The sequence below is a fragment of the Cannabis sativa genome, unplaced genomic scaffold (assembly GCF_029168945.1).
Source record: "Cannabis sativa cultivar Pink pepper isolate KNU-18-1 unplaced genomic scaffold, ASM2916894v1 Contig1, whole genome shotgun sequence".
NCBI lineage: Eukaryota > Viridiplantae > Streptophyta > Magnoliopsida > Rosales > Cannabaceae > Cannabis > Cannabis sativa.
Genome location: NW_026870037.1, coordinates 1,566,206 through 1,588,455, shown reverse-complemented (window position 1 = coordinate 1,588,455; position 22,250 = coordinate 1,566,206). Strand labels below are relative to the sequence as shown.

Below are 22,250 nucleotides of genomic sequence, written 5' to 3'. Positions count from 1 at the left end.
TGGTTGGAAATGATCGGGTGACCTGCGCCACTTTCCAGTTTCAGGAAGATGCCCTTGTGTGGTGGGAATTGATAACCCTCACACGGGACGTCACGCTGATGACTTGGGAAGAATTCAGGGAGTTATTTAACTCCAAGTATTACAATGAAGCGGTCCGCAGTGCAAAGCGGAAAGAGTTCACTGATCTAGTTCAGACTGAGGGTATGTCAGTCACTGAGTATACAACGAAATTTGATCGGTTGGCTAAATTGGCAGCAGGAATTGTGCCCACGGACTTTAGTAAGAAAGAAAAATATTTAGCGGGTTTGAGTGCAAAGATCCGGCATGATCTGGTTATTACCACTACCGAAGCAACCACGTATGCAGATATGGTTGAGAAGGCTTTGAGAGCCGAAGGTGCAGTAAAATTTCTTCAGGAGCCCCGGGTGACTCCGAGTGTTGGTGGAACCCCCACTGTTCCTACTCCTGTTTATGGTAGGGATGGTGGTGACTCCACCATTGAGCAGAAAAGAAAGGTTGTTCCAGCTTCTGGTGGCTCGGGGCAAAGCAAGCGGTTCCGTGGGAACCAAGGCAGAGGAGGACGACAGGGTTATTCTTATCCTGAGTGTCCAAGGTGCAAGAAACATCATCCGGGAGAGTGTAACCGGAAGACATGCTTTCTATGTGGCATGGTGGGGCATTTCAAGAAAGATTGCCCCCAGGCAAAAGAAAGAGGAGCCAAAAGTTGAGGTGAAACCGGTTCCTGCTCGTGTGTTTGCCATCACCCAAGCTGATGCTGCAGCCAGTCCTTCTGTTGTGACAGGTCAGCTTCCCGTCAACAACTTGTTATTTACAGTATTATTTGACTCGGGAGCTACACGTTCATATGTGGCTACAAGGGTGATTGATCTTTTGGGTAGACCTTGTGACATTTTAGAAAGAGGGTTTGGAACCCTAATGCCTAGCGGGGAATTGGTTATCTCTAATAGGCGCATTAGGTCTATGCCGATTAGGATCGAAGATAGGGAATTGAGTACTGACCTTATAGAATTGAAATTAACTGAGTTTGATATTATACTGGGAATGGATTTTCTATCCAAGTATTCGGCCAGTATAGATTGTAGACGTAAAATGGTGATTTTTCAGCCGGAAGGTGAAGATCCATTTGTTTATGTTGGATCGATTCAGGGGTCTCGGATCCCAGTTATTTCTGTGTTGAGAGCTAGGGATTTACTATGCAATGGTTGTATAGGATTTCTAGCGGTAGTATTTGACTCCAGCAGACCTGAAACATTTGGGCCTGAGATAGTCCGGGTGGTGAAAGATTTTCTTGATGTGTTTCCCGAGGAATTGCCGGGATTGCCGCCACAGCGAGAGATTGATTTCGTAATTGATCTGGCACCTGGAGTCGAACCTGTTTCTAAAGCTCCATATAGAATGGCTCCAGCGGAACTCAAGGAGCTTAAGTTACAACTTCAGGGGATGCTTGATATTGGGTTTATTCGACCCAGTGTATCGCCCTGGGGAGCTCCGGTTCTTTTTGTAAAGAAGAAAGATGGTTCCCTCAGAATGTGTATTGATTATCGGGAACTAAACAAGCTGACGATTAAGAACAAGTACCCGTTGCCTAGGATCGATGATCTGTTCGATCAGCTTCAGGGAAAGACAGTGTTTTCGAAGATTGATTTACGGTCTGGTTATCATCAACTCAGAATTCGGGAGGAGGACATACCGAAGACTGCTTTTAGAACCAGATATGGGCACTATGAGTTTCTGGTAATGTCATTCGGATTGACTAATGCTCCTGCGGCCTTTATGGATCTCATGAATAGGGTATTCAAGGATTTCCTCGATAACTGCGTTATAGTGTTTATCGATGACATTCTTGTGTACTCTCAGTCAGAAGAGGAGCACGAGCATCATCTCCGAATGGTGTTACAGCGACTTAGAGATCACAAGCTGTATGCCAAGTTCAAAAAGTGCGAATTCTGGTTGTCCGAGGTGTCCTTTTTGGGTCACATAGTTGGGAAAAATGGAATTATGGTTGATCCAAACAAGATAGAATCAGTGAAGAATTGGCCGAGGCCCAAGTCTGTGACAGAAATTCGAAGTTTTCTCGGGTTAGCAGGGTATTATCGACGTTTCGTCGAAGGATTTTCTAAACTTTCTATGCCCCTAACTGAATTGACCAAGAAAAATCAGAGATTTGTGTGGTCAGATAAGTGTGAATCAAGCTTTCAGGAGTTGAAGCAGCGTTTGATAACAGCTCCGGTGTTAGCTTTGCCATCAGATCAAGAGAAATTTGTTGTGTATTGTGATGCATCCAGACAGGGTCTGGGATGCGTTCTGATGCAAGCTGACAGAGTCATAGCTTATGCCTCTCGTCAACTGAAGGATTATGAGCAGCGTTACCCAACTCATGATTTAGAGCTCGCTGCTGTGGTTTTTGCTTTAAAGATTTGGCGACATTATCTTTACGGTGAAAAGTGTGAGATTTACACGGATCATAAAAGTCTTAAATACTTTTTCACCCAAAAAGATCTGAATATGAGGCAGAGAAGGTGGTTGGAGTTGGTTAAGGACTACGATTGTGAAATACTGTATCACCCCGGGAAAGCCAATGTTGTGGCCGACGCTCTGAGCAGAAAAGGTCCCGGTCAAGTGTGTACTACGGTTATGATAGCTCCTCAGCTAGCCTCGGAAATGGTTAGTGCAGGAATTGAATTCGTGGTCGGGAAACTACATAATTTAACACTCCAATCTGATCTGTTGGAGAGAATCAGAAAGGCACAACTGGAAGATCCCGAACTAGTTAAAGTTCGAGATGAAGTGATAGCTGGTCGGCCTAAAGGTTTTACAGTCTCGAACAGTGGAATGTTACTATATAAAGTTCGAGTTTGTGTTCCTAGTGTGGATGAGCTTAAGAAAGAGATACTTGATGAAGCTCACACCACACCTTATTCGTTGCATCCGGGAACCACCAAGATGTATCAGGATTTGAAACCCTACTTCTGGTGGTATGGGATGAAAAGAGATGTGGTGGACTACGTGTCCAAATGTTTAACTTGCCAGCAGATTAAGGCTGAACATCAGAGGCCGGCAGGGTTATTACAGCCTTTAGTCCTTCCAGAATGGAAGTGGGAGGACATCACAATGGACTTCGTAACTGGTTTGCCTAGAACCACAGGGATGTATGATTCTGTTTGGGTCATCGTGGACAGATTCACAAAGTCAGCTCACTTCTTACCAGTGAAAGTTACATATTCAGTGGATCAATATGCTGAATTGTATGTGAAGGAGATAGTTCGTCTCCATGGAGCCCCTAAATCTATTGTATCAGACAGGGATCCAAAGTTCACATCGAAGTTTTGGGTGAGTCTCCAGAAGGCTATGGGTACCAAGTTAAAGTTTAGTACAGCCTTTCACCCTCAGACTGATGGTCAGTCAGAAAGAACTATCCAGATTTTAGAAGACCTATTACGAGCCTGTGTCATGGACTTTGAGGGTTCATGGGTTAAGTACTTGCCTCTAATTGAATTCTCCTACAACAACAGCTACCAAAGTACAATAGGGATGGCTCCCTATGAGATGTTATATGGTAGAAAATGTCGTTCTCCTATTCATTGGGACGAGACAGGAGAAAGGAAGTACCTGGGTCCTGAGTTAGTGCAGAGGACCAATGAAGCTATTGATAAGATCAAGGCTCGGATGCTTGCTTCTCAAAGCAGGCAGAAAAGTTATGCTGATCCGAAGCGCAGAGATGTTACATTTCAGGCAGGGGAACATGTTTTCCTGCGGGTTTCACCAATGAAGGGTATTAGACGCTTCGGGAAGAAGGGTAAGTTAAGCCCTAGGTTCATTGGGCCATTTCAGATACTTGAGAAGGTCGGGCAGGTAGCGTATCGGCTAGCCTTACCACCAGCATTGTCAGCTGTTCATGACGTATTTCACATTTCTATGTTAAGGAAATACGTGTCAGACCCGACTCATGTCTTGAGTTATGAAGCCCTTGAACTTCAACCAGACTTATCCTATGAAGAGCAACCTGTTCAGATTTTGGATAGAAAAGAAAAAGTTCTTCGGAACAAGACTATTGCACTGGTTAAGGTGCTCTGGAGGAATAGTAAGGTGGAAGAAGCCACCTGGGAGTTGGAGTCAGATATGAGGACTCAACATCCAGAGCTATTCAGGTTAGATTTCGGGGACGAAATCCTATTAACGGGGGGATAATTGTAATGACCGCTCTAGTTTATGAATTAGTAAAGGCAATTAGCACTAATTTTTATTATTTTATTATTATTTGTGAATTAAATTTTAATGTGGACCCCAATATTTAGAAATAAATATTAGAGTTATAATTTCTCAATTTCGGAGATTTTATTAAACTCTAGGGGTATTATCTAGCTTATATGTGTAATATGTTATTTTTGTAATTTTTATTCGGCGACAACGGAAAATGCGATGGATGGCTAGATTAATCACATGGGTAATTTTAGAACCCTATTTTATAGTGGGGAATATTTTAGAGAAAATAAATTACCGGGATTGAGCGGGGTTATGGATTTTGACCATTTTACCCCTAGCTTTAGAAATACCCTAGTTTTAAGTCTAGGGGCATTTTAGTCTTTTGGTTAAGGTTAGTGTGGTGGCTGCCCATATAGTTGACACCTAGCATCTAATTTGGAAGAGTTAAGTAATTAACTCATTTTTCATTTGGAAAATAAGGAAAAAATCAAAGAAAATCAAGAGAAGCTCTCTCTTCTCTCTTTCTCTCTTCGAAGGCAGCAAGGGGCAAGGAATTTTGGGAGCTTAAGTTGTGTTTTCAGCTAAGGATTCAAGAGGAATCAAAGCAAGGTAAACCCTAGAATCATTGTGTATGTGAATTTTCAAGTTTATGATAGTTTGAATTAATGAATTTGTGATATGGTGGTCAAGTAGGTTTAGGTAAGTTTAAGGTTCGAATTTTAGGGTTTAGATGAGTTGATTCTAAGTCCTAGCTACTGGTTTTAATGGCTGTAGATAGTTTTTATGCAAATTTAGGTTTAAAGTTCAAGCTTTGTTCATTAATGGCAACTTGGGTTGTGATGGTTTGTTCTGTGAATTACTGCCTGGAAATCATTGTGTATGCTTTGTATAGGTATCTTTTGGAGAGTTTGGTAAAGATTGGGCTTGATTTGAATCAAGGGGGATAAATTTTTGGGTTTCTGCAGATGAACCGGAATTCCGGTTCTGGGTGGTCTATACCAACCGGTCGACCGGTTGGTGACCCAGAACCGGGATACCGGTTGGATCCGGTCTGCCTGTTGGGGGTTTTTCCAGAACCCTAGTTTTAGCCAATTTTGGGTTATATAGGGTATTGCCATGAGGTTTATTGATAGGGAAACTTTTAGTTTCGAGTTTTAAGTCCCGAAAAGTGATTTGGCGAGTCACTCATCTGTGTTACCGTTATTGTGATTAGGGCATCCATCTAGCACGTGAATTCCGTTCAGGTCGGCCAGCACACTTGAATTCGGAAAACAGGTAAGGACTGTGTATAATGTATGATGTGATTATCTGAATGTGTGTATATGTGTTTATATATGCATGCTTGAGTTATGTTAAACACTACCAACACTTGTATAATTAAGTTATAGAGTGTATTGGTACAGTGATTGTTGTTGATTTGAGTACGATACGGTGATACCAACACAAGCATAGGAAAATGCTAAGGTGTGTGGTACATTACTCAGTGTTACTCACTGGTCGAGGTAAACCCTACCAACACTCGTACAGCTAGGTACGTTGTGTATGTGGTATAGTGGTCGTACCCTGGTATTGAACGTTCATGCTCATCTGTTAAGCTCTGTAAATAGGTGTATGGGCGCCTATTTACAGGTCGGAAATTATATGGTATGTTATATGCATTTCTTACTGAGTCTGTCGACTCATAGTTTCTGCTTCCATGTGTAGGTAAAGGAAAGGCGAAAGCTGAACAGGAGTGAACCTGAGCTCGGGTGAGATTGTACATGTCAAGCAGCGCGACCTGGAGTGTTCGGTCTCGGGACATCTGGGTATTGTATTTTGAAAGTCGCTGTGCGACCCAGAACTTGTATATTTTGAATGTAAAGTTTAAACAGTAAATTTTCAAAAGTTTGAAATCGGGATCCCGGGATTTGTAAATATTATATTATTTTATAAAGTTTAATGTTTAAAGCAAAAATTTTAATTTGACACGTTTTTCGAGAAATTACTTTGATTAGCAAAGTTTGCACAATAATTGAAAAAGCACTGTAGCGTGCCTTAGCATTAGGGCGTTACACGCGCGCACGCACTTGGGCTCGCTCGGACAAACACGCTTCAGACAACATGCATGTCCGAGCATCCTCCGTCAAATGAGGCTGCATGCAGCCTCAAAGCTCGGCGTTTCCCTTGCATCCGCGAGCGCAGGGGTATGCAATGCATACCCCTGTGCCTCAAACTTGTTTTCGTCATAACTTTTGATTCAAAAATCGTTTTTCATTGAAACAAAAGCCAATTTTTGGTAGAATTTTGTGTAGAATCTAAATTTTCAATTAAAAATCTAATTGTTAGAATAAAATTAATTTTTATTAAATTTTTAATTAATTAAAATTAGTTTCTGATATTAGTAGGCTTTGAATTTTAAAAATTTGATTTCTCACAAAGGAGCCTTATGGTTATTTTTGAAATTTTAGATTATTTTATTTATTTTAATTATAAGATCAGATATTATTTTTTAAATGATCTTACTTTGATATTAAAATATTATCTTTTAAAAATAATCTTGTACTAATTTCAAAATTTGCTAACCATATCATATTTTTTTTCAAATTTGTTATTTTCAAAATATATTTTATTAATTAAAATTATAAGATTAGGAATATGTTAGGTTTAACATTTTATCTTATTAGACATTTTTTTTTATTAAAATTATATTTTGGAAAAAATAACATGAAGATTTGAAAAATTGGTTAGTTTAGTTTGAATAGATATTTTAGAGTTTCAAACCATAAATTTTTCAAACTTATTATTTTATTATTTTTAAAATATTCTAACCATATAAAATATCTTATTTTTCAATTAGTTTATTTATGTAATATTTAAATTTATTAAATTATAAGACTTAGAATATAATAAAATATCTAAATTTAAAATTCAAGATATTTTATTATATTATCTTATTAGAAATTTTAAATAAATTTAAATTTTGAATAAACTTGATATTTGAAAAATTGGTTCGATATTTTGATTTTTTGTTAGAATTTAAGAAATTTAGGAGTTTGTTGAATTTTGAATTTTTTCAAATATTCTCTAACAACCTAAATTTGAATTCTAGTTAAGATATTTATTTTAAAATTTAATTTTATTTTAAATTTTAAAATTGAGATATTTTAGCTTACTTTCCAGATATTCCAGATTAGTTATTATTGTTTGTATTGTTTGATTATATTATTATGTATTCAATTTTTTTTTACAAACCTATTATTTATTTGATCTAAATTGCTATGATTAACTTGTTGACAGATCCAATGATCTGATTTTAATCATAGTCCAATTGTCAATAGATCTTATAAATAATTTGTAACAGGTAAATTTTGCAATTTCTTTCATCTGTGTAAACCTAGTAACATGATAGGGTCCATCCAAATCATTTGACCTGTGTGAGCCTATATGTTTGCTATTGGGCTTAGATGCATATAGGAAGCCCATTTAAGTTTTACTAAGTAAATGGACTAGGTTGCTAAAATAAATTTTGACATAAGTAAATTTATTTAGGCCCAATTAGATTTGGACTTATTCAATGAATAACAATTGTTTATTTAAAGGTTAAATTCCTCTCTTTTGGGCCTTGTGTGAGAGTTGGGGGCCAATAGAAGTGGGTACGACATACTGAACCCAACTCCCCCTCACATAAACTACCCCAATTGTGAAGACCTATTTGCCTTATTTAAATAATTGTATTAGGTTAATTATATTAGTCTAACCTAATTAAAAATTGAATTAGCAACATAATTAACTTTTAAAATATATGAAATTTCATTTTTCATTTAATATTTTAAAGTTAATTTTAGAAAAACACTTAGTAAATGAAATATATTCTAGATAGTTATTTCTAGAACTAGTTATTTTTTCTAATATTTAATTAGGAAAATATCATAGATTGTGAAATTAATTGTTTAATAATTAATTTTGGTACAATCCAAGTTAAGTATATTTTTTCTAGTATTAAATTAGAATTAATAATTAAGTCTTCTCTATACTTAATTATTTATTTCTTGAATTTAATACATTTAATTAAATTGAAAATTTAAATATTTAAGTTGATTTTCATCATGATACTTAAATATTATTATTTTCATGTTATTTAATTAAAATTGAAAATTATTTTAAGTTTGAAATTTTATTTCAGAATAACTTAAATTTGAATAATTTTCAAAATATATTTTATTTTATTTTATTAATCTTTTTCCCACAATTTCGAAATTACATTTCTTAAATGCAGAAATTTCGAATTTTATTTGAAAAATAGATTAAAGTTGAAAATTATTTATTTTAATTTTGGTCCAACTTAAATCAATGATTTTTTCATTTAATGATTAATTAAAATAAATGAACTAAAATATATTATAATTAGAAAATGAATTAATTAGTCAATGAAAGTCTAGATAGATATTATCTGTTTTGCTTGAAGTATTTTTCTAGTGTATTTAATTAAATAGAAAATTAATATTTAAGTTGATTTTCATCATGATACTTAAATATTATTATTTTCATGTTATTTAATTAAAATTAAAAATTATTTTAAGTTTGAAATTTTATTTCAGAATAACTTAAATTTGAATCATTTTCAAAATATATTTTATTTTATTTTATTAATCTTTTTCCCACAATTTCGAAATTGCATTTCTTAAATGCAGAAATTTCGAATTTTATTTGAAAAATAGATTAAAGTTGAAAATTATTTATTTTAATTTTGGTCCAACTTAAATCAATGATTTTTTCATTTAATGATTAATTAAAATAAATAAACTAAAATATATTATAATTAGAAAATGAATTAATTAGTCAATGAAAGTATAGATAGATATTATCTGTTTTGCTTGAAGTATTTTTCTAGTGTATTTAATTAAATAGAAAATTAATATTTAAGTTGATTTTCATTATGATACTTAAATATTTGAAATTTTTCTTTAATATTTAATTAAATAGGAAGATTATATTTTTTGTTGTAAATTAATTTTTATTAATTAATTTTGGGCCAACATTAAATTAGAATAATTTTTTCGAGGATTTATTTTATTTTATTTTAACAAGCAATTTTGAAAATTGTATTCTTAAATACTTCAATTTTTCGAAATGCAATATATATTTATAGAAAATTAAATTTGAGTTGTAAGTTAATTTAAATTAATTTTGAAACAACTTAAATTGAATAATTTTCTAAATATTTATTGGAAATTATTACTAAGATGGAAATAATTCATTTTATTTTCATATCCATCTACGTATAATTTATAAATATGAAATTAAAATTTATATTTAGATTTTTTGTAACGTCCTCGCTTCAAGCATCCATTGGGCCCTTACACCCACGGACTAATGGCTCTTATACACGAGTACGCCACTCTGGCTGCTTCCTGGATTGATGACTGACCCTACAGACCAACACAAGTATTTCCAGCGTGCTTTGTCCTCACTCACACACATCCTGGGAAAACTTCCCAGGAGGTCACCCATCCTTGAAATTGCTCCAGGCCAAGCACGCTTAACTTTGGAGTTCTTTCGAGATGGGCTACCGAAAAACAAGATGCACCTTGTTGACATAGGTAGTACCAATCAATCCATTTAAGCCCTCTTCAACTGTGTAGTCCCATACCTACACAGTCTCAGAATCATCCCACTTGACCTTCCCCAGGCGGTGTGGGATTGCACAGCTTACTCGGTATTTCCCCTTACGGATCACGGGACTACTGACTGTCACATTTTTCATTCTAAATTGGAAATTTTAATAAATATATATTTAAAATAAATTGATTAAAATAAATATTAGAGAAAATACATTTTTTTTAAAAAAATAATGAGCTTTATTATTATTAGGACATTCGATCTCTATTGTTGGTCTTACAATAGTTCAATGTTTTCAATATAACCTCGAGACGCTAAACTTCGCCCCCCTTATGGATGGTTATTCGTTGAACGCATTTAACACCGTAAGATCTCATTTGATAAGTGTTTTGTAAGTTTTCGTCTCTATTAGACTCTCCCCTACGGTGACTACTTAGAGATAAACTTATAAAACATGAAACAATGGTGGAAGCTCATAAAATGAGAATAACCTTGACTCTCGCCTACCGGGACAACGTTGGATTCTTATTTTGATCGAATTAAAGGTTGCTAGAATGGTTTGCATTTTAGATGAGCTGACAACTCTATTCAATGAATGATACTTTGACTCTCGCCTACCGGGACACTGTATCAGTTTGTTGAAAACCTTAGAAATTATTTAGGATTGTATGTTTTAGTATTTTCACTTGTCATTCCTACTTGCTATATGTTTAATAATTTTTGAATTGTGTATGAATTTATATTGAACCATGTTATTTTCTGTTATTAAATTGTAGTTTAATTTCGAATCTTCATTGTTGGTCTAACTTGGTTTGTTTTTCTAATGAGATAAATCCCTAATGGATTTTCACCATTAGACATACACAATAGTGTTAGATCTCGAAAGATAAATATTGTATATACAACATCTAGCTGTTCATCAATTGATGACACCTTAGACTAGTATTTTACAATATGAAACAAGAAGATTGTATAAATAAGATTACTTTGACTCGCGTTAATCGAATCATCGTTGGATTCTTATTTAAAACAACGAAATTATCCTAATTCCTCTTAGCTTATTCATTTCGAATTACCTTAATAACATATCATTGGATGAATGGTCTATAAATCGATTCATGTCATTCTATTTTCTCTTAAGAAATTTAATGACGTATATGATTATATTCCCGAAATTCTATCCCAAAATGATATAAATCCTCAATCTTATAAATCTCCTACTTGTATGGGCAAATCTGACTTAGAGTTAAAATTAGTAGTGGTGGTCCAAGAAAGAATTACTCATTATATTTGGTATAAATTTAAGTCTTTGACTTTAATTTTAGATTCCAAACAAAAAATTTCTTATATTTCTAATTCCAGAATACAATACAGGTACACTTTCACAAGTGTTTAATATCCACCTTCTATCAATGGATTCAAACTGTATGGAATATGAGTTTAGTATTCTGTGACCAGGATCCACTTGCACTATTCTAAGAACTCTTTGATGTAACTAAACCTAAGTCATCAAAAGACACAACCACATTTTTTTTAATCTATGGCATTTGTATCTTGTTCATAGTGGTTTTGACAAGATCAATCTCTACAAAGAGTTAATATGCCTATATCCACTGAAAGTAGTTCATCTCATTTGCAGATGGATGTACATTCATGGGTGGATATGAGTTTTTCGTTGTATTCTTAAAACGATCACTCTAGATTTTACCTTATGCAAAAGAAATTTGAAATGTTTGAAATTTCATGAATTTCTAGCAATGGTGATAAACCATTAAGGTAAGTGGTTAAGGATCTTGCGAACTGATAGGGGTGGAGAAATAGTTAGTAGATATGCAGTTCAAAGATCATTAAATTGATTTTTGAATTATATCCAAACTCACCTCCCCAGAAATTTCGATTTGTATATTGATGATTAGTTACTAGTCGTTGCCTAAATCCTTCTATGGTAATAGAATTTTAGAATGATGCAATGGTTGTGTACTTAGTGTAAATCATTACTAGATTCATGGATGACCTAATCAAAATCTTAAGAAAAGCTAGAACTGTTAACCATAGTTTGTTAGCTATTCAAAGTGATTAGGGGTGGACCATCCCATAGTTAATAGATAAGAAAGTGTTTGTTTAAACAAATACTATTTTTCTAAGAAAATGACTAAGTCTGAAAATAAAGTAGCAAATAAAGGAGATATTTTTTTTCTTGATTCCAAAAGTGTTCTATCATCTTATTCCATATGATGATCCCACTGTCTCTGTTGTTTTGACACAACCGAAGAGGTCAATACCATTTAGTTTTCTTAGACATAATTCAAGGTACCTTATCATAGTGGGAGAGTTTCTAGGAACTCACCTTCTTATGACTTGGAAGACACTAGTGATTAAAATCCATTGTGAGTTTAAACAAGTAATGGATTGTCAAGATAAGAAACTAAGAAGAAAAGCCAATAGAACTATGGTTTGACCCATTCACATGGAATAACCTAAAGTTTTCTATTACAAGGACGTGAAAGGAAATTTTAGTTTATAAGTCTATTCAATGGACTTAACAAAACTTCCTGTTCCTAGTATTATAGGTTTGAGTTTATCTAGACCTATGGCTTGTGGTATACCTGGTAATTACTTACTCTAATGCAAACAACTTACTTTAGTAAGATGCTGAAGCATTTTCTTTCTAATGGCAACCTATAGAAGCTTCTCGACTTCTAGGCATAATTTTATTTATCTAAGGAAAAGTCTCAACTATTCCAGAAAAGATAAAGCCATGAAAGAATTTCTTAAATCAACAGTGAGAGGTCCCAGGTATGCTTTAGTATGCCTTAGACCAGACACCTGCTGTTGAGTGGGAGTAATGAGTAGGTATCAGATTAATCCAGGAGAAGAACATTGGAAGACAATCAAGTAAATCTTAAGATTAAGAAGAGGAACTATATGTTAGTCTATAAGGGTGTGTTTAAAACTCTTAGACTACACCACATCAGATTTCGAGACTTGCCTTTGTGCTAGAAAGTCTGCTGATAAGATGGTGATTACTCTGGGGGTGGAGTAGTGATTTTGTAGAAGTGTAAAAACCTATCTGAAATCTCTAGGTCTACCAGAGAGAGACTGAATGTTAAAGTTGCAGGAAAGGTACTTGTTCAGTCCAAGAAAAGTTCTATACAATTGTGGTACCGTTCCAACTTGTCTTAACTACTAGTGTTATTTCCTGAATAACCAAAAGTAGTTGCCAAAGGTATAGAATCCAGTATCCCAAAAGAGTAGGCATATAGAGAGGAATTTCACAATATCAAGGATTTTGTGATTAAGGGAAAGTAATGGTGGAGAAAAGGTTGTTGTTAATTCAACCTGTCAGATCCTATTACGAGGAGTTTACTACTACTACACTTGATTTGTATATCAATGTGTTAATGATTATTTGAAATGCACATTTTGTTTTATATTAGTGCAAGTGGGAGTTTGTTGGGTTTTGTGCCCTAAATAAAACCCATTTCAATATAATCAAATTTACTTATTAATAAAGATCAGAAATAATATTTTATGTTGCATGGTTCACATGATTTATTTCATGATTATATACATATAATGTATGAATTCTATTTAAGTCCAGAACATATGAATTTGTTAATAATTATAGTGTTGTCAGCACAGTGGAATATAATCTTAATTTAATGTTCGAAAGTTTATTCCCTGATTTGTCAGTTCACTGGATTTAGACTGACATGATAATCAGCGATAGGTATTCTTACACCTTGGATAAGTGTTATGTCCTTTCCAGGACATTGGCAAAGTTTACCAGCATCAGATGTATGGAGTATACATCGGAGGGGACCGATATTGAACTTTGATTAGATATATTAAAATTTACCGTAATATCTATTCAATTCAATATCACCCGTTGATCCTAGATCAAATGATCTTAATCCTGATATGTTTAGGTTCGATCTCAAGAGTATTATACATGTTCTTTGATTTGTTAGTTAAGCCTACTTTTGGGACAGGGTGATACGCACATTTTGGGAACATGATAGTATAATTGAGTGGGAGCGCTAACATAAATATGGAATCTATAACTTCTATAGGAATTTAGAAGTGAAACGATGATATCCTTCGAGCTTGGCTAAATAGAGATAAATGGTGGAGATCTCATTTCACTTCACTGAAATATCATTTATACGGAGCTAAGTTTTTTAAGGATAAAATACATTGAAGGTGTAACGGTAACTTAGTGCCTATTCAATGTAGATCATCTATTAGAGGATCATTGATCAAATCAGGATTATAACAATTGATAACTAATGACGTATCTATATCGTGGAACATATAGAGCGTTCTATATACTGAGAGTGCAATTCTAAGTTCTATGCGTGGATTCAATGAAGAATTAATAAGTCAGTGAATTTAAGATATAAATTCTTGATCTGCTTATTGGAAGCTCGGATATATAGACCCATGGTCCCCATACTAGTTGAGGTCATACTGCTTGTAAGACTCAGTTAATTGATTTTGATTAATCAATTATAATTCTAAAGTTAGACTATGTCTAGTTTATGAATTTTCACTAAGCAAGGGCGAAATTGTAAAGAAAAGAGATTCTAGGTTTATTTATTAATTAAGAGACTTTATATGTCTAATTAATAAATATATTAAATGACAATATTATTTAATAATTAATTTTTAGTTATTAAATAATTAGAATTGGCATTTAAATGGTTAAATTGAAAAATTAGCGTTTTTGAGAAATTGGGATGGAAAAATGACAAAATGGCAAAATTGCAAAGTGGGCCCAATCCACAATCCATGGCCGGCCACACTTAGTGTATTTAACCATTTATTTTTTCATTATTTTAATGCCAAATAATTCTAACCTAAATCTAAGTGGTTACCTATAAATAGATAGTGATGGCTCTCATTCACAATTAACCTTGTGAAGTTTGTCAAATGAAATTTGAGCCACTTTCTATTCTCTATAGCCGAAACCTCTTCTCTTCTTTTCTTCTCTAAATTTCAAAATCCTTGAGTGAATGAGTGAGTGCCCACACACATCAAGTGGTATCTCAATCATAGTGTGTAAGACTGTGGAAAATCAACCAACAAGAAGGAGAATCAGCATCAAAGGAAGGAGAGAAAGAGATCCAGGTTCAGATCTTGGTGATGCTCTGCTACAGAAAATAATCAAGGGCTAGAGATCTGAAAGGAAGGAGTCATCATATTCCGCTGCACCCAATGTAAGGTTTCCTAAACTTTATATGTGTTTATTTCATTGTTTTAGAATTCATATTAGGATGTTAATGAAACATACTTGTTAGTAAATCTAGATCCTGGTAAAATATATCCAACATTAACTTGTATCACTGAATACTACACACCAACTCATTAACATATCAAGAATGGTCCCAAAAATATCTACAAAATAAAATAAGATAAAAAATAAATTAATCCCCTAGCGATGATATTAAAACGTAATAAGAGAATTCTCAATAGTTAGAAGATAACAACTCTTAAATAAATAATATTTAAAATAAATTTATCGGTAAAATCTCTACAAAAGTCGGCCTTCCTCAAAACTGACCTACAAATTAACAATACATAAAACTCTATTACCACATAATTTAATGTGAATAAAGATGGTAAAACAATCCATATTATAATGTCAAGACTTGAAAAACTAATCTGTCGAATTTGAAAAGTTGTTTGTAGAAAGCATGAATATAAAATGAAACACTTCTCGTACCCATTGACCATATCACAAATCTACCTTACACAATTAGGGACAAGTCATAAAAATTGGCAGAAAAACCATTGAAGGCATAAAAACCATCAAAAAATGATACAAAAAACCAGCGTAGTCATCAAACCTAAAATTATTTTAAAAGATCTATTCGCACCTAAAAATTAAATTGAGTTTTAAATTATAAAACAAAAAATAGCCACCAAACAAAGGCACAACCTTCCACCAAAAATAGCACTATTAACCTCCAATCAAGATACAAATTAGCTACTATAAATGGTTAAACAAGAACTAAACAAAATAACTCACTATGCAAATTTAATCCACAAAGTATATTATTAAAAGGAAAAAAAAACCTACAAAATATTAATTGGTTTGACTAAAATAAAAAAGAACCTAATAAATACAGATTATTATAAAAATTGTCCATTAAAAATAAAATATAAAAGGAATTAAAATAATATATTATTCATAAAATTAATATAATACTCTTAAATAACTTTGACTAACAACTATTAAAAAATATTTTTTAATATCTAAATACTAATTAAAACTCTATAAATCAATTTTTATACATAAAAATAAGATAAAAATAAAAAAAAAATAAGTAAAATTATATATAAATATGAAATTTTTACACTAAAAATACAAAAGGCTAACTTTATTACATATATACTACAACACGGTAAAAGCAACTTTTATACACTTTAAGTTTATTTTATTACACTTTTACCACTTGCACACACAATCTTGTGGGTATGTCTGGAAATTATTCATGGCGGAAGTAACCCAGAAGACTCCGACTGCTCTACCGTGAGACCCATTTTCGGTGAAATCCACTGCCACCGCCGCCGCACAGCATGTGGGTCGGGATCCTCCATATCTGGATTTTCTGTGGCGTCGCCTGAGAGATACGTTGCGGAGATCACCTCCAACGGAGAAGAAGACGATGGGCCAAAGAAGAAAACGCCGCTGAAGACATCGCCAGAGAAGAAGGAAGACCCGCTTAGTGCTAGCGTCGGAGGAGGAAGACCCGCTGGTGGTGTCATTGGGGTGGGTTTCATCACCAGTGCCGAGGTCGATCGCGTTGCTGGCGGTGACGGAGCCGAACCAACAGCTGAGGTCGTCGCCGAAGACGAAGAAGGGGGAGACGTGGCTGTTGGTGGAGTATCCAGATTCCTAACCCTTTTTTATATTTTTTTATTCAGGATTTGGTTCTTTCTAAAGTGGTCTCTTTTTTGGGGTTTTGGGTGGGAAAATTCTTTTTCTTTTCTTGTAGTTAAGTAATGTACTCTTTCTCACTCATTAGCTTTATTATAGTTTGTATACAGTTGTTTAGTAGTTTTATTATAGTTTTGCTACTTGGATATGTTATTTCATTATAAAACTAATATGCAACTATTTGCACGAAACTTACTTTGTATAACTACTATTTCTTAATCCCCGTCAAATTAAATTTCAGCATACGATAATGCAACTATAAGGCAACCGAAAAAAAAAAAAATAAACAGACTTATACGTAACTAGTTGTACCTTAATTCGAATTTAATCTTCTTATTGCGTTTCTAAAAAAATATATTTATATTGGAAACCAGTAATCAATCAAAATGCAACTGTATATAACGTAGATGTATTATTCATGAGATTTTTTTAAAATTTTTCAAGTTTTTCCTGTATTTTAGTTTGTATACAGTTGTTAGTAGTTTTATTATAGTTTTGCTACTTGCATATGTTATTTCATTATAAAATTAATATGTAACTATTTGCACAAAACTTACTATGTATAACTACTATTTCTTAGTCCCCGTCAAATTAAATTCCTACATAATATATAAACTATCATAAAACGATAATGCAACTATAAGGCAACCAAAAAAAAAAATAAATAAATAAATAAAAGACTTATACGTAACTGGTTGTACCTTAATTCGAATTTACTCTTCATATTGTGTTTCTAAAAAAATATATTTATATTGGAAACCAGTAATCAATTAAAATGCAACTGTATATAACATAGATGTATTATTCATGAGGTTTTTTTAAAATTTTTCACATCATACATTTGTTTTGGGTTTGGTGGGAGTTCCAAATCTGTTTGTTACAGATCTACATTTCATGAATATAGATTTCGATATTAGGGGGAGTTATTTTGATCGAATAAAACAGAAAACAAATGTGTTATTTCAGTTTCTTTACAGTTTTTCTAATTTTTTTTCGTCATTTTCTGTTTAGATCATTGCAGGTCTTCTTTTCCAGTTGATTTCGCCAGAATTAATAGTTGTATTTTTCTCGTTTTGGTTTCATTTTGGTTGTTTTACGGTTTTGAAACGAGCGCGTATTTTCATGTTAATGGTTCGCTCTGTACAGCTGAAGGCTTAGTGCATGTGGTATTTTTGTAAATATTTGTATGTGAACTGTATAAATGTTTAATGGGCCGGCCTAAAGTATTTTTGTAATTTTTTTTTCTTTTTTGTATTTTTCTGTTTTTTTTCCCTATATTAATAATAATAAAATCTCATTAAAGTAAAAATAAAATAAGGAAACAATTTATAAAATTTCTAATTTAATAAAATGAAAAGATTTACACTGCTTTACGGAAAAATAATATGCAAGAAAAAATTAAGAGAAAAATTACTATTAATAGCAAATAAATGTCATAAATGATATATAAATACTAATATAATTATATAAATTAGATTAATATTAAAAAAGTATAAAATTAAATTAAAAATTGAAAAATTAACGAAATAAAATATAGGGCTGAACATTTTGAGCAGGTTTGACCCGAACCCGAGCAACCCGCTCGAACCCTAACTGGTCAACCCGCAAATTTTTTTTTTAAAAAAAAGTTTCAGGAGGGTTGGGTTCAACCCGGTACCCTTCGGGTGGGTTGGCGGGTTGAGATTTTAGGGGTACCGGGTTTCGGGTTGAACCCGCGAACCCGCCCGCGAACCCGATTTATAAATATATTATATATATTTTTTTTATTACTGTTTTTATATATATAATATGAACTTTAGATTTTTATGGACTATGGATATTGGATATGGATGTATTTTGAAATATTTTAGTTTTTACTTTTATCATGATTCATGAACATGAATATGAAATTTGATTTGAATCTTTGATAAATAGGTTGTTTCTTTGTTGGTTGGATTGACTAATGCATTTTTTCTTCAATAGTAGATACTATGAACAAATTGTTATATTATATATGCTTAATTTAAAAAATTAAAAAAATTAAAAAAATAATTATTTGAATAAAAAATTAATTTTTTAAAGAGTTGACCGAGTTGACTGAGTTGACCGGGTCAACCCGCCAACCCGCTAAACCCGACCAACCGAAACCCGCCAACCCGTGACCTGCCAACCCGCCAATCCGTGTCCTATTCGGGTCCGGGTTCGGTTTCAATTTTTTGAACCCAAAACCCGTGAACCCGAAACCCGCCAACCTAAAACTCGGTAAATCCGCTCGATGTTCAGTCCTAATAAAATACACAAAATAATTAATTAACCGAAATCAATATCAAAATAAAAATGATTAAAATCATCTCACGAACTACCATATATAATACCAAACAAGCAGCAATTAATAGTAATATTAACTTTTATTATAGCTAATTTGCATCTTCTTCATTGAAGCACAACTACAAAAAATAACAAAATATAATTTTATGGTATATTTTGGATTAAATTTAACCCAAAATTTGCACATTGTGTATTAGACTATGAAAATACTATGAGGCTTATTAGTAATTTGTAAAGGGTGTGAAATTTATATATAATTGTGTAGTTATTATTGGATATGGAAATAAAAAATAGAACTTTTGTTCAATTAAAATTTATTACTGACTTGACAAATATATTTTAGAAAATTTAATTATACTGTCTCAGAAGAAGATTGTTATCTAATAAGGAGTAAGATTGTGATAGAATAATTGGGACAGATGATTTTTTTTCCGAACCACTGTGAAGTCATAATATTCATTTTCTTTTCGTGAGTTTGATGAGATCAAATTGGGCAACGGCGGTAGTGATTAAAATATGAAGAGAAAAATTGATGCAAGGTAATATTTGTGAAAAATTCAATTTTTAAAATTAGTCAAAGAATAAAGATTATTATTATAAAGTTTGAAATTCAACAAAGTTGTATCATATAATTTATTTCGGGCTCATTTGTTACGTTGTATTAAGTTGTATTGTATTGTATTACATTAAATTAGATTATATATCATATTTTTATATAATACTATGTTAAACTTTAATTTATACTAAAATATTATATATTTAATTGCCCACAAAAGTCAATACTACATATAATTTTATATAAAAATATTACATTAAATACAATTCAATATAATCTTATACAATACAATACGATATAATACGACATACCAAACGAACACATATTGTTTTAAAAATAAAATAAATAAGAGAAATCATTCACGAATGAAAGGTGTAAGCTGCTTCCTGATTTTTAATTTTTTATCTATATAAGAAAAAATGATTTGTGTACTTTTCCTTGCATGAAGTTGTATATAAGAAAGATCTCAATTCATGCTAATGCAAAACATATAAGGCTTAAGAAAATGAAGTACTCATCAGTATCTTGGTTTCTTTGCAAACTATTATTAGTTTATCTTCTTTCATTCTCTATCCAAACTTCTCAAGCTAATCCTCACAACAACTTTCTTCAATGCTTCTCCAAACATATCTCCAACAACAATACATCACTTGCCAAACTCATACACACTCCAAATGACTCTTCATTTATCTCCCTTCTAAATTCAACCATACAGAACCTTAGATTCACTTCTCCAACACCAAAACCACTAGTTATCATCACACCTTCAAATACATCCCATGTCCAAGCCTGTGTTTTATGTTCCAAGAAATATGGCTTACAGATTCGAACTCGAAGCGGCGGCCATGACTTTGAGGGTGTCTCCTATGTGTCTAAAGTCCCATTTGTGATATTAGATATGAGAAATCTACGTTCAATCATTATAGACGTAGATAACAAAACTGCATGGGTTGAATCTGGAGCTACCTTGGGAGAACTTTATTATAGGATTGCTGAGAAAAATGAGAATCTTAGTTTTCCTGGTGGCTATTGCCATAGTGTTGGGGTAGGTGGGCATTTCAGTGGAGGAGGCTATGGAGCATTGATGCGAAAATATGGCCTTGCAGCTGATAATGTCATTGATGCTCACTTAGTCAACGCTGATGGAGAATTCGTTGACCGAAAATCAATGGGAGAAGATTTGTTTTGGGCCATTCGTGGTGGTGGTGGAGCAAGCTTTGGAATTCTTCTTGCTTGGAAAATTAGATTGGTTCCTGTGCCATCTAAGGTTACTGTATTATCAGTTAGTAAGAACTTGCCGATAAATGAAACTGTGAAAATTTATAATAAGTGGCAAAATATTGCTCACAAGTTTGACCAAGATTTGTTGATGGTAGTTAGGTTCTTAACTGTGAATTCTACTGATGAGCATGGGAAGAATATGACAACAATACAAGCTACATTCTTTTCTATTTTTCTTGGTAGAGTGGATAAGTTTCTTTCCTTGATGCAAACTAACTTTCCTGAGTTGGGTGTAGTAAGAAAAGATTGTTTTGAAACGAGTTGGATTGAAATGATCTTTTTCTTCAATGAATTCTCAAGTGAGGATAAATTGGAGGTTTTGCTCGATCCAACAAATGTAGTAAAGGGTTATTTTAAGGGGAAACTAGACTACGTTAGGAAGCCAATTTCAGAAATTGTTATGGTCAAACTTTTGGAAAAGTTATATGAAGAAGATGTAGGATTGGCATATATTCAAATGTACCCTTATGGTGGTAAAATGAGCGAGATTCCTGAATCTGCAATTCCATTCCCACATAGAGCTGGAGTTATGTACAAAATTTTATATTGGTCTCAGTGGGAAAAAGAAGAAGAAAGTGAAAGGCATATGAATTGGGTTCGAAGTGTTTATAATTACATGACTCCATACGTGTCCAAAAATCCAAGAGCTTCATATATTAATTATAGAGACCTAGATTTGGGAACAAATAATGAAAAAGGTCCTATAAGTTATGAACAAGCAAGCATTTGGGGGAAAAAGTACTTCAATAAAAATTTTAAGAAATTAGTTCAAGTGAAAACCAAGGTTGACCCGACTAATTTCTTTAGGAACGAACAGAGCATTCCACCTTTATCTCCACGATTTCTCTAAATGCATATATTTATATACATATATATATATATAAATGTTATAATTTACTATTAATTAATGTTGTATTGTAATATTTATACGTACCGTTTGTTTCTTCATGTATCTATACAATAAATTAATTTGTGTTTCTTCGTCATGATTTATAAAAAATAAAAATGTTTGCTTTCAGTATCAAATGGTCTTACATACAAATTAGTCTATTTATTTATAGTTATTTTAATAGAGATAATAATTGACCCTACCTTATCTAATAGCTGCAGTTTTACTACATTTATATGTGTCATTAGAAATGAAGTTTCGTAATATTGATTACAACCAGCATTAAGGGAGAAATAACCAACTTACGTATAGATTCCTCACTCTAAAACAATATAGTGTGTATAATATTAAGTCTATTTATTTCATATTAAATTAGGATGATTTGTTTGAACAGCCTATTGTACTTATTTTTATAATAATTTAGTTACAATTTTTTATTAATTACCATATTA

At 32.8% G+C, this 22,250-nt stretch overlaps 1 protein-coding gene across 1 annotated transcript; it reads left to right on the top strand.

Annotated features, from left to right (window-relative positions):
- The first annotated feature begins 20,095 nt into the window (after positions 1-20,095).
- Positions 20,096-21,935, top strand: LOC133032953 (tetrahydrocannabinolic acid synthase-like). Its single transcript, XM_061107439.1, has one exon. It carries the CDS (start codon positions 20,134-20,136, stop codon positions 21,757-21,759), a length of 1,626 nt encoding a protein of 541 aa, XP_060963422.1. The 5' UTR covers positions 20,096-20,133; the 3' UTR covers positions 21,760-21,935.
- Positions 21,936-22,250: the final 315 nt, after the last annotated feature.

What these genes read in the sequence shown, in the direction of transcription:
- LOC133032953 (XM_061107439.1), top strand. Translation starts at nt 20,134, where the DNA reads ATGAAGTACTCATCAGTATCTTGGTTTCTTTGCAAACTATTATTAGTT.